The following is a 19,560-nucleotide window of genomic DNA, read 5'->3' as shown; positions in this document are numbered from 1 at the left end:
ACTGGCATAGGTTCCAGCTTCAATTTGACTCTTTGTACCAGTTGCTGGCCTAGAAAAAAAAAATCACGGACCCACTACTCGCTTAATTAATAGGAACAGGCGCATACTCATTAGCACTATCCGTCAAATCAGCCTCTTAAGGCGATAACTTAGTTTCAGGCGTCATCTGGTGCTTAGCAACAATTGCATGAAGTTTAGATTTGATCTCATCAAGTTCAGGTTTTAAGCTTGCCACTTCCAATGACGCAATATTCTGAACAGACAATTTAAGCTCCTAACTCGGATTTCAAAGAACTATATGAGCTCATAATACCCGCAAGATCAAAGTGCGAGTGTCACTTTTGGCAAATTACGTGCCACAAAAGTAGGAAGTAATTTTCTATCAACTTGTAAGAGGATAGAAAAATATTCAAAAAGTACATGGCTTTTTGTAGATCCGGGTTTTTACAATATCCGGAAATCCCTTCGTCCGGAAATCCCTTCGTCAGAGACGCGATCACTTCACTGGGAACGTAAGCAACTCGGTTTCCTTTTGCTTTGTTGATTTCCTACACCGTAAAAATCTGCACAAAGCTTAATTGGGAAATCCTTGGGAGTCCGAGAGTCTATCCCGGTGATAAAAAAGCTAAGCAGCTCATCAATAATGACTTTTGTCGATATTCTTACTATAAAAGGCAAACAATGAAGACTTACTCACAAAAGGGGCTAAAGAAACCCCTCGCGAAAAAATGTAGTCCAAATTCTTGATTCTTCAACGCCACGGTAAAATATATCTGCAATCTCAATGTTATAATATATTCCATAGTTAACCCGGCTTAAAAAATTGAACTATTGTACATTGGTCAGATGTCAAATGAATAAATAATGAAGTCTTATAATAGTTTTTTCCTTCAGATTCTTCATAAATTGGAGTCAGAGATGAAAGGTACTTGTGAAGAAGGAACAGTTAACAAACTTTTTGAAGGAGTTTCATTGGTAAGAGACCTAATTATTTATTAGTTAGTTAATAATTAGGCTATTGTATAAGTTGTTAATCATTTTAAGCATCATGTTACTTCTGATATATAAATAATGTAGTTTCCCCCCCCCTCCAATTAAGCATAATTGTTTTTCAGATCTTTTTGTTTTTCTCAAAGGACGTCTTCTTGACACGCAGTGACAATAAATACGTTAGTAGTCTCTTATTGAAAAATCAAATACATTCCACTGCTTTCGAGCCTTGACCACCTTTCCTCTAGTTATAAAAGGTTGAGCCAAAGAGTATGGGTAACTTATAAGAGTCGAAAATGTTGATAATGTTGACAAAATAACTTTCAACGCCATTTGATTTTGGGATAATTAATTTAATTTGTGTAGCTTGTAGAATTAGTGTAGTAATAAGCGGCTGATCTCAGTTCTTGACTGAAAAATCATTATTTGCAAATAATCGTTGCAGAAAAATGACAAGTGTCGATGATGTTGATCTTTTTTGTTGGCAGTAGCACCAATTTCTAAGTAACTTGTACTCTTTGGGTTGGATTTGTTGCTTTACCATATTCTTTTTTTTTACTCACCTCTCTAGGATTAGATAAGCACAACTGATTAGCAGAGTGTGATATACATATGCTGCAAGGATCTTGATTTCTGTATAAGGCTACTTCTGTTTCAGAAATGCGGCCCTGCTAGCTGATAAGCAGAGCACAACTCACTAGCTGAGTATGATATCAATAGGCTACACATATCTTAAGTTCTTTCTCAGGCATAATTTTATTAAGAAATGTGGCCTTGCTAACTGATAAACAGTAGGATATCATACTGCAAGTGTATTAAGTTATTTCTAAGGCTATCTCTATATTAAGAAATACGGGCCTGCTACTCATTTTTTTTTGTACCTGACCCCCCTAGATGTTACTGAAAGCCAAGAAGGCCTTTAATTAATCGGCCAAGTTCCTGTCCGAGCCTCTATTGGCTCATATAATTGGTAAGAACTGATAATGTCAAGCATTTTGTAAAGCAATATATATATATATATATATATATATATATATATATATATATATATATATATATATATATATATATATATATATATATATACTTATATACTACTACTACTACTAACTACTAATAACTCACTGCAGCACCAAGCCGCCTGAGGCCAACACAGCTACGCACGCTCCTCCTCCAACCTAATCTATTTAAAGCCTCCCTCTTTACACCCTCCCAGGAAGTTCCCATTTCCTTTAAATCCTTATTTATGACATCCTCCCAACCCAGACAAGGACGACCTGCTTTCCGTGTAGCCCCAGACGGTTGGCCAAAAAGGACAATCTTCGGTAATCTGTCATCCTTCATCCGTAGAACGTGGCCTAGCCATCTCAACCTTTCTTTCATTATAGCCCCAGAAAGCGGGATTGAACCACACTTTTCGTACAACCTACTGTTTGAAATACGGTCAGTCAGCCGAGTACCCAGAACAATCCGTAGGCAATTTCTCTGGAAAACATATATATATATATATATATATATATATATATATATATATATATATATATATATATATATATATATATATATATATATATATATATATATATATATATATATATATATACGAGTAATAAATACGGGTAATAAATATTTTACTTACTTACTTACTTACATAGCGGTGGTTAAGAAAACATTAAAGAGCACTGTCAACAAACAAATCAGGGATGGGCCATCACGCTTAATTTATTAACGGGTATATATATATATATATATATATATATATATATATATATATATATATCATGAAAAGAGAAATCACCAATGCTACAGCATAAACACAAAAAAAAAAAAAAAAAAAAAAAAAAAAAAAAAAAAAAAAAAAAAAAAAAAAAAAAAAAAAAAAAAAAGGAGACAGAAGGAGAAAAGGAAGACTGTTTTCCTAAATTAGTGATTAATATAGACCAGCACTTGAATGAGGCCTTAACCCTACTCATCCATACAATCACATAGGTCAAACAGTATAGCCACACACAATCAACCATAAAGAATAATCCATGGACAGGCAGTCATGTCGTCAATAAGTATAAGTCGTCATTTACCAAACCATAGAAAAAATAATATAGACAAATAATTCAGAGGCAACACCCAACATAAGGGCTCATCAGGAGAATACACTGGCCTATATAGGGTTTCGCCACTCTAAATTCTCTACCCAGCACAGTGTTGTGGCTACCACAGAATATCCATGGCATCCCCGCGTCAGGTATCACCCCCAAAATACATGTCTATGAAAAAAACAGCAAATGTAAAACAACCAAGTAAAACCAAAACAAGCTTATCCTGTTAATATATCCCTCCCTTTAGCAACAATAGGTAAACTAAATATTATAAATTTTACCAAATCACAAATATTAACACATTGCAAAAAACCTGAATGAACTAAACAATTATATAATTCATCTTTACCATGTGGCTAATTTTTTAAAAATTCCGCTCAAATAGAAACACAATTCAAAATAAATGGCGCTGTGACAACATTTCTCGAACCTCCGAAATTAGTCAAAAATTTCTTTAAGTATTTCTAGATAATTCTTTTGATATTTATTTAAAAGTTCGTTATAATGAAAACTAAATTTTTTAAATTGCCAAGTTAATTTATTTGCAGAAAAACCTCTTGATATCAATTTTTGGCTTAAGATTTTACATCTATTTTTAAAATCAATATAATTACTACAAATCCTTGCATAACGAAGTAACTGTGAGAAAAACGCTGAATATGTGATATTTGAGTGTATATTACTTTCAGGGAATGGGAAACCAATCACTTCAAAATCAAAATCATCCGTTTTATTATACATTTTAAAACTTAATTTATTATTATCACAAATATTAATATTTAAATCTAAGAAATGATCTTCATGACCAGCGCCAAGACTAGGCTCAAGAATAAGCTCTGATGGATATATATTTTTAGAAATATCAATGAAATCCTTACAATTTAAGACCAAAATATCATCTAAATATCTTTTATTATTTGACAAAGCATGTTTTAAATTAATTGGATTATTCTTATCCATCATATATTTATATTCTAGTTGACTTAAAAACAAGTCAGCTATAAATGGGCTGGCATTCCCCCCCATGGGAATTCCCATAATTTGCTTGTACAAATCACCCCCAAATCTTATATAAGTATTGTATAAAACAAATTCCAATAACTCAAAAATCATATCCAAGCTGTAACATCTCAAGTTAACTGTAGTATTAAAGCAGTTTGTCCATATGGCTTTTTTATTATAACTGTCTATTTTTAAGAACCTTTTACTAGATAAGAGGAAAGATTTCTTTATAACAGTTTTTAAATTATCTAACACTAAATTGAGTGATAAATTAGTATACATTGTCGCAAAATCGAAAGACTCAATTCTTTTAGCTGAAACCATTGTTAAAGAATCTATCACCTGCAGTGAATTATTAACACTCCAATATGGATTAAAATTCGAAAATTTTTTAATACCAGAACAATAGGTTTTAAGTTTATTTACAATTTCCTTTAAAATTAAAGAGAGGTCAGTAGCAGCAATGCGGGTTGGACATTTAGCTGCTCCAGCAATAAACCGTGGTTTAGGGGGATTCTTATGAAATTTTACAGTCCAATATAGGAAAGGGAACTTTTTATCATTGTCATTTATTTTAATATTAAAATTTTTAAAAAGTGTTTCTTCAGTCTTTTCAATTAAATTCTCATCCTCTATATTTACCTTTTCATAAACATTAGTTGTGCCTAACTCCCTTTTTAAGATATCACAATACAGCTTCTGACAAATTATGGCAAAATTATTATTAGCTTTATCCACTGGCACAATTACAAATTCATTCTTTAGATTAGCAATTGCTTGTTTAATCTTCGCATTATAAAATAATGATTTAGTGTTACTATTTTTTAAGTTAGAATATATTTTATTTCTTACTCTACTAATAATTAAATTCTTCCAACTTTGAAAACTCTCTTTATTTTTATTCTCTTTCTTACACCACTTATCAATAAATAAATCAAAATCATTTTCCAAGCCATCAAGAACACTCGATGGTTTCAGATGATGAGAAAGACGGAAATTTGCCCCTTTATTCATTATAATTTGAAGATCATCTTGCTTTATTATTGACAAGTCCCCTGTTATAACATGTTTGTAAGTAGGATTTACAAATGGGCCAAGTTGCTTACAATTACAAACCGGTTTCCAATTTATATCGCTATCTAGTTTTTTTAGTATTAAATTATAATTAAAAATAATTTGCCCAATAGTTTTTGAAAATTTATAAGTTAAAACTGGACTATCATTATAATTTAAATTACTAGGAAGGGCCTGTTTCACATGCCGCTGATTTAAAATTTCTGGTAAATTAATATCTTCAATCTGCTTACAAGTAAAATTAATAGGTAAATATAATCTGTTATCCTTATTACTAATCTTATCGAACTTTTTCTTTTTTGAAATAAATTTCGTTTTAGATAGAATGCAAATTGTATCACATATTACTTTAAAATTATAATCAAGAGCTGTATTATTCTTCACAATCCAGAAAAGTTTGATTAAATTCCTCTTGGATAAATTATTTAGACACTTTATTACAGAAATCATACCCCTAGATTCAAGTAGCTGGCATAGATCTATAGAAAGCATATGTACATCTAATTCATTTTTTCTATTATTTTTCCTATGTCCTCTCGATCGTTTTTTACGTTTGGTAGGACAAGTAAAAGAAGGATGGTCCATAAAACCATCAATACATTTAACAACAACATGAGACATGTCACCATATTTTGCTACACGATCATTTAACCCAAAAGGATAAGCTGTACCAAGAGTATGGATCCAGAAATCCTCCTGTTTACGTAGTCTATTATTCTTCTCTTCTTTATTTAAATTTTCTAATTCTAAATTTTCTAAAATTGTGACAGTTATATCTGATATGGAACATTTACCATTACTACAATGTTGAACTAGATAGTTATTAGTTTTTTCATTATTAACTGTTGTCTTGTGTCCAGAAAATCTTTTATATATATTATTAGTTGTTTCCCCCACATATTGTAGGCAGCATTTATTACATTCTAATAGGTAAATTACATTGGTTGTTCTACAATTAACATTACCACGTAACTTGCATGCAAAATTTTTATTATACAATGTACTTTTAACAGAAGTCCGTGGGACAAAATGATCTTGGCAAAGAAAACAACGACTCTTACACTTACTAACTTTCAAAAAATCGTTCCGAGTTCCGAGGCTAATATTTGTGTTTTGTTGCATAAAAAGTTATTGAAAATAAATCCAAAACAAACCAACATCCAAATCAAAATCCAACAATCAAAGTCCAGAAAACATGCCAAGGTCAATAGGTCAATAGGTCAATAAATACATAAGCAAAAAGATGAAAGAACATGAAATTTGCATAAGTGCCATCTCACCAATAATTAACAATATCAGGTTAAAAACCTGGACCAGGGTAAAGGTCTGTCGGGGAGAAAACTAAAAAAATTTTCTCCACCAGCACTGGATCCAACCTGGAATAATATCATGAAAAGAGAAATCACCAATGCTACAGCATAAACACAAAAAAAAAAAAAAAAAAAAAAAAAAAAAAAAAAAAAAAAAAAAAAAAAAAAAAAAAAGGAGACAGAAGGAGAAAAGGAAGACTGTTTTCCTAAATTAGTGATTAATATAGACCAGCACTTGAATGAGGCCTTAACCCTACTCATCCATACAATCACATAGGTCAAACAGCATAGCCACACACAATCAACCATAAAGAATAATCCATGGACAGGCAGTCATGTCGTCAATAAGTATAAGTCGTCATTTACCAAACCATAGAAAAAATAATATAGACAAATAATTCAGAGGCAACACCCAACATAAGGGCTCATCAGGAGAATACACTGGCCTATATAGGGTTTCGCCACTCTAAATTCTCTACCCAGCACAGTGTTGTGGCTACCACAGAATATCCATGGCATCCCCGCGTCAGGTATCACCCCCAAAATACATGTCTATGAAAAAAACAGCAAATGTAAAACAACCAAGTAAAACCAAAACAAGCTTATCCTGTTAATATATCCCTCCCTTTAGCAACAATAGGTAAACTAAATATTATAAATTTTACCAAATCACAAATATTAACACATTGCAAAAAACCTGAATGAACTAAACAATTATATAATTCATCTTTACCATGTGGCTAATTTTTTAAAAATTCCGCTCAAATAGAAACACAATTCAAAATAAATGGCGCTGTGACAACATTTCTCGAACCTCCGAAATTAGTCAAAAATTTCTTGAAGTATTTCTAGATAATTCTTTTGATATTTATTTAAAAGTTCGTTATAATGAAAACTAAATTTTTTAAATTGCCAAGTTAATTTATTTGCAGAAAAACCTCTTGATATCAATTTTTGGCTTAAGATTTTACATCTATTTTTAAAATCAATATAATTACTACAAATCCTTGCATAACGAAGTAACTGTGAGAAAAACGCTGAATATGTGATATTTGAGTGTATATTACTTTCAGGGAATGGGAAACTAATCACTTCAAAATCAAAATCATCCGTTTTATTATACATTTTAAAACTTAATTTATTATTATCACAAATATTAATATTTAAATCTAAGAAATGATCTTCATGACCAGCGCCATGACTAGGCTCAAGAATAAGCTCTGATGGATATATATTTTTAGAAATATCAATGAAATCCTTACAATTTAAGACCAAAATATCATCTAAATATCTTTTATTATTTGACAAAGCATGTTTTAAATTAATTGGATTATTCTTATCCATCATATATTTATATTCTAGTTGACTTAAAAACAAGTCAGCTATAAATGGGCTGGCATTCCCCCCCATGGGAATTCCCATAATTTGCTTGTACAAATCACCCCCAAATCTTATATAAGTATTGTATAAAACAAATTCCAATAACTCAAAAATCATATCCAAGCTGTAACATCTCAAGTTAACTGTAGTATTAAAGCAGTTTGTCCATATGGCTTTTTTATTATAACTGTCTATTTTTAAGAACCTTTTACTAGATAAGAGGAAAGATTTCTTTATAACAGTTTTTAAATTATCTAACACTAAATTGAGTGATAAATTAGTATACATTGTCGCAAAATCGAAAGACTCAATTCTTTTAGCTGAAACCATTGTTAAAGAATCTATCACCTGCAGTGAATTATTAACACTCCAATATGGATTAAAATTCGAAAATTTTTTAATACCAGAACAATAGGTTTTAAGTTTATTTACAATTTCCTTTAAAATTAAAGAGAGGTCAGTAGCAGCAATGCGGGTTGGACATTTAGCTGCTCCAGCAATAAACCGTGGTTTAGGGGGATTCTTATGAAATTTTACAGTCCAATATAGGAAAGGGAACTTTTTATCATTGTCATTTATTTTAATATTAAAATTTTTAAAAAGTATTTCTTCAGTCTTTTCAATTAAATTCTCATCCTCTATATTTACCTTTTCATAAACATTAGTTGTGCCTAACTCCCTTTTTAAGATATCACAATACAGCTTCTGACAAATTATGGCAAAATTATTATTAGCTTTATCCACTGGCACAATTACAAATTCATTCTTTAGATTAGCAATTGCTTGTTTAATCTTCGCATTATAAAATAATGATTTAGTGTTACTATTTTTTAAGTTAGAATATATTTTATTTCTTACTCTACTAATAATTAAATTCTTCCAACTTTGAAAACTCTCTTTATTTTTATTCTCTTTCTTACACCACTTATCAATAAATAAATCAAAATCATTTTCCAAGCCATCAAGAACACTCGATGGTTTCAGATGATGAGAAAGACGGAAATTTGCCCCTTTATTCATTATAATTTGAAGATCATCTTGCTTTATTATTGACAAGTCCCCTGTTATAACATGTTTGTAAGTAGGATTTACAAATGGGCCAAGTTGCTTACAATTACAAACCGGTTTCCAATTTATATCGCTATCTAGTTTTTTTAGTATTAAATTATAATTAAAAATAATTTGCCCAATAGTTTTTGAAAATTTATAAGTTAAAACTGGACTATCATTATAATTTAAATTACTAGGAAGGGCCTGTTTCACATGCCGCTGATTTAAAATTTCTGGTAAATTAATATCTTCAATCTGCTTACAAGTAAAATTAATAGGTAAATATAATCTGTTATCCTTATTACTAATCTTATCGAACTTTTTCTTTTTTGAAATAAATTTCGTTTTAGATAGAATGCAAATTGTATCACATATTACTTTAAAATTATAATCAAGAGCTGTATTATTCTTCACAATCCAGAAAAGTTTGATTAAATTCCTCTTGGATAAATTATTTAGACACTTTATTACAGAAATCATACCCCTAGATTCAAGTAGCTGGCATAGATCTATAGAAAGCATATGTACATCTAATTCATTTTTTCTATTATTTTTCCTATGTCCTCTCGATCGTTTTTTACGTTTGGTAGGACAAGTAAAAGAAGGATGGTCCATAAAACCATCAATACATTTAACAACAACATGAGACATGTCACCATATTTTGCTACACGATCATTTAACCCAAAAGGATAAGCTGTACCAAGAGTATGGATCCAGAAATCCTCCTGTTTACGTAGTCTATTATTCTTCTCTTCTTTATTTAAATTTTCTAATTCTAAATTTTCTAAAATTGTGACAGTTATATCTGATATGGAACATTTACCATTACTACAATGTTGAACTAGATAGTTATTAGTTTTTTCATTATAAACCGGAATTCTCGGAAAACACTTAGAGTCGGGAGATCGGGATGGAACTTGATGGGAAGAATAAGCACAAGTTATAGATACGTGATTAACATAATTGGAGCGGATCCGTTGTCTTTAGGGGAGCTGGGGGTTCTTAATTTGGAAAAATTTCAAAAATTGAGGTATTTTAACTTAAGAATGGGTGACCGGATCTTAATGAAATTTGATATTTAAAAGGGACTCGTGTCTCAGAGCTCTTATTTCAAATCTCGACCAGATCTGTTGACATTGGAGGGTATTTGGAGAAGGAAACCAGAAATATTGGAAAGCACTTATAAATATCTTAGATACGTGATTGTCGTAACCGGACTGGATCCGCTCTCTTTGAGGGAGCTAGGGGGTGGGGTTCAGTGCTTTGGCGAGTTTGGTGCTTCTGGACGTTTTAGGACGATGGAAATTGGTAGGCGTGTCAGGCAGCTGCAAAAATTGACTTGATAAAATCGTTTTCCCCGATTCGACCATCTGGGGAGGACTGAAGGGAGAGGAAAAAGTAGAAAAAATTGAGGTATTTTAATTTACGAGTGGGTGATCGGATCTCAATGAATTTTGATATTTAGAAGGGCTTCGTGACTCAGAGCTCTTAATTTGAATCTCGACCGGCATTAAGCCTATGATTTTCCTTTTAAAGGAATCTACTGATTCTTTGAATTTTTCCAGAGCTCATACCATATGAGCTCTTGGCTCTTGTATCTTCCGACCTCGTCACAAGTGCCATATGAACTCTTAGTTGTTGTTTCCCTTGTTCCTTCCCTTATTGTGTGTTGTATACTGGCCTCGAATAATCTAATGTCATTAGACTATTAATTATAATTATTAACAATTAATTTTGAATTAAATTTTTATTATTAATATTATTAGTTTGATGCTCAAGCTTCTATTAACTTTTACAATGTGGAAACGTGTTTACTTTCAAATTATTTCTCTATATTTTCTTTGATTTTTTTCTGCTTTCTTTACAAGGTGGGGAGATGATGAAAACAACTCCCCATGACTTGATAATTGAGGTAAAAGTGTTTTTTGTTTGCAAGTTATGACCCATGTAAGGGTATAGTAAAGCTAGCAAATAATCAAGCACTGAGTTGGTTTCTCTTGCTTTCACCTTAAGTAAGTAAGTAAGTAAGTAAAATATTTATTACCCGTCTTTTTCACATGGAACAAAACGGAGTACAATGAAAAAAAAAAAGAAAAAACACAACATGGAAAAATACACAATCAAGAACTATAGGAATGTTTAAGCCAGGGGTGGTTCCATTTTGCCTGGAAATTAGAAATCAACCGGTTTACCGCGATACTGGGGTCTGCAATCTTATGTTTATCAATCGTATAAGTATTTCTCATCCACAAGGGGCATCGCAGCAGGAACTTCGCGAACCTAAAATAAAGGGACCGGAGCTTTTGTTTTTGGGTGTCAGTTAATAAATTCCAAAATGGCGCGATATATAGAATATGCGGCAGTGCGACAGCGTTATACATATTTGCGAGATACTTTCGGCATAAGAGGAGTCTGCTGGCGACGATAGACCCATACGCGGTGCGGAGTTTTTTCTCGACGTGTTTGACGAGCAGTAGACGAGTTTCGTTAAGATTACGGCCTATGGGTAGACCCAGATACACGACGTGAGATGAAACGGTAATTGAATCGCTACCCAGCAGGATGTGTTTAAACTGAGAAGGACTATCGTTGAAAAAAAGAACTACAGATTTAGAAGTATTGAAAGCCAGGCCGATTTTTCGGTATTCATCACGTAGGATCGAGAAATTCGATTGCAGACCCCTAATAGACCGACTTAGATTTAATAGAACGTCCGCATATGTAAGTTGCGACACATTTATATTCTTGGAGATACATGAAACATTGACACATGCCTGGGCATTTAAAAAAAACTGTTATTGTACAAACTTGGGGATAATAATGAACCCTGGTGGACACCTTTCTTTACTGGAACAACCACTGATGTGATGCGGTTACCTATTTTTATACGCGCTTTGTAAGTGTTTACACCTTGCTGGTAAGCGGCTAAAAGGGCCTAAGGGTGAATCGACGAATCAAACGCTCTACTCACATCAAAAGCACCAATCACTGTAAGGTCACCAGATTCGTGAGAATCTGCTAGAATAGCGGCAAGACTGAAGAGAGCGTGAGCACAGCCCAGACCCGGTCGGAAACCGAACTGGTGGTCAGGCATTCGGCACGAATATTGAATTTCTTTTGAGACTAAGATCTCTAGAATTTTACAGAGCACTGGAGCAACAGTGATTGGCCTGTAAGAAGAGCATTGGTCTGTTGGTTTCCCTTTTTTAAGGATGGGTGAGAGCAAACCGACACAAAAAGAGTCAGGTACTATATCAGTGGTGAAAATAATCTGGAATAGCAGCGTCAGATATTCAACAAACTGTGCTGAAAAAAAAAATGGGGAAAATCTTCAGTTCAATTTTTAATTTAAAATAGGTTTTTCACTGCTACCAAATACTGCAAATACAGTTCTTTTTTTTCTTATTAAAAATTGAATTTCTTATTTGATCTCCTAATTTTGTAGTATTTCAATTTTGTATTTCAATCTCCAATTTTGATGGGAGTTTAATTGTCAAATTTTTAGGTTAAAATGAAATATAATATTTTTTATCTAAGAGATAAACAAAAAAAATGTTTTTTTACATTAAAAGTTAATGAATATAGTAGGTTAAAATGGAAAGGATTAGAAACCATGGTTTTGACAAGTGCTGAGATATATGACTGAGTTTTTATCCTGGTCTTCTTGACCTTGAAATAACATTTTAAGCGGCACCCTTGAAAATATTTTAGCAGAAATTGGGCTTCTCACAACAAAACTTTTTCTATTTCATTGGTAGTAATTTTTCTCCTTCAAATTCATTCAAATCTTTAAGGTCCTTACTGGAATTTTTAACAGCGTTTTAGAGTACTGTAAATTGTTGTGTTTTTCAGAATTAGCTTATTTTCCAAAGGCTCACTTTCAAATATAGGAACAATCATAACCCATCTTAGGAAAATAAAACCCATCTTCGAGATAAAAATGAAAAAGTTTCCTTCCAAATAAGACTGCGCACGCTTTGAACAACAAGTAATGTTAACATAGCATAATAGCATACTCTGTGTAAAATCATCCTATTCTCGAATCATTGAATAAAAATAACTGAACATTTTGCTGTTAAAAGTAAGATGCAATCTTAAAACTTAAAACGAACAGAAAATATGAATATAAGGGAAGTTGACTCCTTCTGAATACCCCACTCTTTCCGTTAGATTTTAGCAGTTTGTTTAATTTTCTAAGGATAACCTATGTGACACAAGGGTTGTTTATTTTATTAATAATTTTTTTTTTTAAAGTTCTAAAAAACTTTAGCACAAAAAGCAAGGTATTGAGGAAGGAGTAATCCTTCACTATTCGTAATTATTTTCGATTTTTTTTTTAAAGTTTAAATCTTAGTCCTTGCTTTCACTTGAATATTTTGTTATTCTAAGTAATAAAGTTATATTTATTGTGCTAAAAAGTAAATCCGCATGCCGATTTCTTCATAATACACTGAAAATCTATTGCAAAACATCATTTTTTGGAAAGACTTAAATAAGAAAAAATATCTTAAATTAAAGTATTCAGTGCGCGGTACCAATTAAAATATTTGTTACCTTATTATCATATGGACACATCATATAAACAATGTAGAAATGAAATATTCTTTTTTCCCCAGCTCTAGCGAGACTTGAACTTGGAAGAGTATACTGTTATTTGATAGCTTAGACCTGACTAGAAATTGACGTTCTCCAGGGACATGTGGTGGCATTGTTGCAGAAGTGTGTTCTATTTTTCTGCTAATCCAATTTGGAGGTAGCAGGAACGTAACAACGAAACTACATCAGTCAGAATTCTGACCAGGAATAGGAACCACCGATTGGCTTGTGTGACCTCTCTGGAAAGTACTCTCAATCAATGGAAAATGTACTCTCTGCAGATGGGGTGCTCCTTAAAGACATACTGTACGACTTTTCAAGGGGGAAGGAGCACTTCTTCTCTCTTGTTAATGTATCCCCGCTCTCTCAATCTGTTGTTACTCCTGTCACCCCAGCATGCTATAATAATAATAATAATTTATTTATAACCCACAGTATAACAAGTTATGGCACTTGTGGAGCAACAAAAAGGAAAAAAAATGAAATACACTGCAAGTAAAATACACTATAAATAGAAAAAACTCTACGCTACAATAAGATTAACCGAACAGACAGACCAAAGGATGATGAGGCGATAAACGATAAAAAGCTGATTCCGACAACCTTCCATGCATGAGGGCCAACTTTGCACTTATATCAGGGACATCAAACTTACGAATTATCTTCCCATTGCTATACCAAGGGGGGAGATAAAGTAAAAATTTACAATATCTGAATCTGATCATCATCTTTTTTCTTTAGAAGGGGATAAAGACCAGAAAGATAAAGGAGAGATTGTAGCATATAATCTACCGAGTGCATGTCTATTATACTTCCCTCGATTAGCAACTATCTTAGAATATCCCATTTGAATTTTCTTTTGAACATCACTATCTATTATGATCTTATAATGTTGACAATAAACTGTTCAAATTGATATAATTTCAAACTGCTACAATGAAACTGAAAAACCGCAACGCTAATGGCATGTTTGGAATATCGGTAAAGCTGCTTAAGAATGGCAGTGACACTATCCTGCTATGACTCATAATGCTATTCAATGGAATATGGGGCTAGGATATCATCCTAGACTGGAGTAAAGGAGTGATTCTACCACTATGGTGGTGAACAGAAGTGCAAGAATTGTAAAGGGATGCCACTTCTCTCAGTACCAGGCAAGCTCTTCTATGGTTTGGTTGCAGCGATGTTTTGCGCACCTTCGACGAAAAAGCTGAGTAGAGCAGGTTGGTTTTGTCCCTGACCGACCAACAAAAGAGCACATTTTCCATAAGACACAGCATTGAGAAGGCTAACGAGTTCCTTCAGAAGGCTTTTATTGATTACGTTGATTTCAAGGCAAAAATTGACTCTGTTGATCGAGATTCTTTTTGGAATGTTGTTTCTAATACTGGCCTCTTATCAAAACATGTCCGCCTATTCAAAGCAATTCCTCAAGACACTGAGCTCTTTACAGGTGAGCGGCAGATGCAAAACGTTGTTTCCAGTAGGCACTTTCATCAGGCAAGGTTGCTTAGTAGCTCTGAGCTGTTTGACTGTATTATAGATTATACCGTGACTTGGACGACTCGGAAAGCTTAGCTTTGGACTCAAGATCACGGATAGATTTGTCCCTGAATGTTACTTTGCTGATACCTTAGCATTGGTAAACAGATTCAAGGCACAACATCTTATGGCTCTAAATTTGCTTCTGGCAGAAGCTGTGAGGACCAGACTATTGAGCTCATTTCACTGTCTCTGTTGTTGGTACTTTTTATGCTCAAATCGATTCAAACCTCATTTCATATTCTCTATTTTTGATAAAACCTATTCAAATTCTGTTTCATTTTCAGTGTTCTTGTTACTTTAACAGAAGAAATAGATTAAATAAACCTCTTATTTTAATGATTCTTGATACTTATTAATAAAAACCGATTCATATCCCGTTTCATTCATTTCATTGTCTCTGCTCTTGGTACTTTTACTGGTCGAATTGATTGAAATCTCAATTCATTATCTTTGTTCTTGATGCTTTTACTGATGAAACCTACTCAGATCCCGAATCATTTTCACTGTTCTTGGTACTTTTACAGATCAAAGCGATTAAAATCTGCTTTTATTTTCACAATTCTTGGTACTTCAGTAATCAAATCGATTCAAATCACCTTTCATTTTCATTCTTTGCTACTTTTATTGATCAAACTGTTTCAGTCCCATTTCATTTTCATTGTTCTTGGTAGTTTAACTGGTAAAATTGATTCAAATACTCATTTCATTGTCTCCAGTGTTGGCACTTTTATTGATCAAATTGATAAAACCTATTACTTAGAATAAGAAAAAAATCACAAATGAATTTCCTTTTTATAAGTATGTCTAAAGTCATCTAAAACATGGACAACAAGTTCAAAAAATTTCGAAGTTCCAAAAAATTCTGTTAAAGTAAGCCATTGCAAACATTATTTTACATTATTTTAAAGGAAAACTCACGACTAACATACATATATGATTTTTTTATTTTTTTGTAGTTTCAAATATCGGTAGTGAATATCTTTTGGTGTAGGTATATTTAATGTCATTTCAACACATGAAAAATATAAAAAAAAATGCTATGTTAAGAAAATAAAAAGGATAGTGGGTATTGAAGGCCCTCGAGACGGCGCTTGGGGCCCTGAAGGGGAACATGGGGACCCAGACTAATGCGCAAGTCATGTAATGGAAAATCCCATGTACTCGGGACCATTTCGTTTTAATTAGGATAACTGGCCGCTGTAGTCATAACAATTCTATGAATCGAAACATGTGTCTGATTTTGAAAAGAACCAGTGCGTCTGGTGCCTTTAGATTACAAAAACGAATATGTCTGTCTAGCAACCACCTAAATTCCTCTGGTATGCATACTCTTGGAATGATGCCAAAAAAGTAGCCCGGAATCAATGTACTGATAGCATTTGCAAAACACCGAGATAGGGGTTTCACGATATGAACCTGTCAAAGTATTACGACAATATACATATTCCCAGAGGATGTTCATGGCAATAATGGTGACTTTCTAGGAAACAAAGATACAATATGAATGATCGTAGAATGGTATCCAGAGGGACGCGACAGTTGTATGTATTGTGCTATTCCAATGACAATATACCTGGCAATCAAATCATTATGCAAATAAAAAAAGAATAAAGCAATTAGCTTGGCATTATACAGTGATGCGTGACTATCGCCTGGAAACAATGCATTGATAGTATTTGCTTAGAATACATTTCTAAGAACATAATATATCAATGACTTGTTGGCTCAGTTGACTAACGCGTCGTTCTTTCACCATAGGAATAGTCTCTTGTTTGATTTCCACACCAGACAAAACTTGTAATAATAAAGCAACTACTGTAACTGTAAACCAAAGCTGTTTGACTCAACTCCAATCCAAGTCAGCCACATTCAGCTGAACTCTCCTCAGCTCCAAATTCGCTTTGTTGTTTTACCATATGAAATCTCAGGTCTCATGTTCGTTTGCTGAACCTGACAAAAATGTTATATAATCAATGGAAAATGCTTAGAAGCGAAAATAAAGGTCGTTGTAAAAGAAAACATGTTGCTACTTTTAGGTGTTTTAAAAGAGACGGCATCTATGGCTAGTTATGTTGATGGCAGCTCTTTAGAATCGCTGTTAAACCCTCTTCATAGTCTTAAACCACTATGGCAGGAAAAAGAAATGGCTATGGGTGTTGCCAGCCACTACTAATCTCCCTCTTGGTATACCCTGAAAGTTTCAATTTAATACCCTCAGCCGTTCGTTAGATATTGTTGATATGTTCTTTTGATAACCAAAACGCATACAGTGCGTTTTAGTGTGTTTGGCAGCCCTTTCAAAAGCTACGGAGGTTAATGCCATCCCTATAGGTATAGTTATTTGACCTCTGGACCATTTTGAACAAACTAATATTTCAAAATTTTACTTGAATATTTTTGGAGGGGGGTTAGCAAAAAAGGCATGAGAGGGGCAACCAGCCTTCCAACTTCTATTCGACTTGTTTGAACAAAATGGCAATTTGAAAATTTTGATCAGTTTGGAGTAGAGTGGGTATTCAAAAGAGCGATGAGGAGGGAAGGGGGCTGGTTGTTCTCCAATCTCTCTTCATTATTCTCCTAGCATACTTGAAAGTTTAAACCTAATACTCTCAGTCTCTCCTTAGATATTATTTATTTCTCCTTGAAACAACCAGCAAGCACATAGTGTGTTTTAATTGTCTTTGGCATTTTTCTCAACATTTCCTTAAAGTTTCACCTTAATACGCTAAACCCTCCTCCTTTTCTGTTAAAAATAACTGTATATGTTAACAATGGGCAATTTGTAGAGCTTATACTCTTGTCTGCGGTGGCTCTAGAGGGTTTGTCAATCCCGGAGTCGTAGTTATTTGTCTTTTGGAATATCTTGACTAAAATCACTATCTCAAAATTTTATTCATATGTTTTCTGGAAAAAGGGGCTCTCAGATCACTTCTGTCTCTTAAAAAGAACACAAGAACTTTCAATTTCTAACCGCTTAAGCCCCCTTCCAAAGTTCATACGACCACCCCTTCTATAAACAAGCTTGTTTTTTTACAATGGCCAACATCCATGACTTACAGCCCTTGACTTGGGGGCTGTACTTGGTTTTGTCGATTACCGATGCATAGTTATTTTATCCTTAGATCGTTTTGAACAAAACTGCCATCTCAAAGTTCATCAGATGCACTTGAGTAAAAGGGCGGGGAGGGGGAGGAGGAGCTGGTTACCCTTCGATCACTTTTAACTCTTAAAAAATGTACTAGACCTATCAATTTTCAATCGAATCAGCCCCCTTCAGAGTTTAATTGACCCCCCCTTCCATAAAAATCTTATATGGCAACAGTGTGCAACTTGCATAACTTACCACCCTTGCCCAGGGGTTGTGGGGTTTTTATAGCTTGGAGGCTTAGTTATTTGACCTTTGGACTATTTTGAATAAGATGGATATCACAACATTTGATCAGATACATCTTGGTAAAAGGCAGGGGGGGGGATGGCTGTACTCCTAGCACTTTGGACTCTTAAAAAGGACACTGGAACTTTCAATTTCTAATCGAATCAGCCTTGTTCAAAATTTATTCGACCACTCTTCCATAAAAACCTTTATGTTGACAATGGAAAACTTACTTAGCTTACAACCCTTTCCCTTGGGCTTTGGGGGTTTTGTCAGCCCCTGAGGCATAGTTATTTTACCTTTTGACAATTCTGAAACCTTTTTGGAGACTCGGGATTAAACTTGCCCTTTTTTCCAGCAAAAAGCCTTATACGTTAATAATGCGTAGTTTCTGTAGCCTACAGGCCTTTCTCCAGCGTTCGGGGGAGGGGGGTTGGCCAACCCCCAGAGGCATAGTTTTTGTCATTTGGAATATTCTGAGCAAAGTAGCCATTACAAAATTTTCATCAGATGCTATTTTGAAAAAAAGAGAATGAGGAGGGAGGGTTCTGGTTGTCCTCTAATCACGCATGACTCTTAAAAAGGGTACTCTCACTTCCAATTTTGAATCGAATGAGTCCTCTTTGAAATTTACACGACTGCGCCCTCCATATGACGTGCCTCTGGTAAGAAAAAATAGATTAAAAGCCTAATAGTTCTATATTACAGGTAATATTATAGTGTTACCTACTGAATCTTTGTGAAAATTGCCCCCTTTTCAACTAATTTTATGAACTCTGAGTCTCAGGAAGGACGGCTATTTTATTCTAGTGATCTCTGTGGGCCTATGGAAAATCCCAAGAATAAAACCCATAAAGTTACAAATCCTTTTATCTTACAATTTTTTGTCAAAATTGATTGTGTTGCGAGAGCAACACTTTGGTTTTGTTCCGTTTTTTTTGTTGTTTTTTGTCTATGCCGCCGATCTCAGCTTATTCCCGGAAACTGGTAAGGGTCTAACCTGTGTGGTTTTTGTGGAAAGTTTGGACCTCAGGCTGGATTGATGAATGTGACATTACATTTTGGAAAGCTCCGTAAAACTCTTGCTTGGGGCCAAAAAGGATGGTTTATGCTTGTCCACGAGCCAGACCCTATGGTGTGCAA

At 33.7% G+C, this 19,560-nt stretch overlaps 1 protein-coding gene across 2 annotated transcripts in view; it reads left to right on the top strand.

Annotated features, from left to right (window-relative positions):
• The window catches only part of LOC136040227 (ubiquitin carboxyl-terminal hydrolase 7-like), an 86,753-nt gene that overhangs the window by 19,016 nt on the left and 48,177 nt on the right, over positions 1–19,560 (top strand). For both annotated transcript variants that reach the window (XM_065724420.1, XM_065724421.1), the window contains exon 3: positions 895–975. In XM_065724420.1, the coding sequence (XP_065580492.1) occupies positions 919–975 (57 nt within the window). In that variant the 5' untranslated portion in view covers positions 895–918. The remainder of the gene's footprint in view (positions 1–894; positions 976–19,560) is intronic.

Source organism: Artemia franciscana, chromosome 20 (assembly GCF_032884065.1).
Source record: "Artemia franciscana chromosome 20, ASM3288406v1, whole genome shotgun sequence".
In the NCBI taxonomy this organism is placed as follows: Eukaryota; Metazoa; Arthropoda; class Branchiopoda; order Anostraca; family Artemiidae; genus Artemia; species Artemia franciscana.
This window is presented reverse-complemented; position numbering and strand designations above follow the sequence as displayed.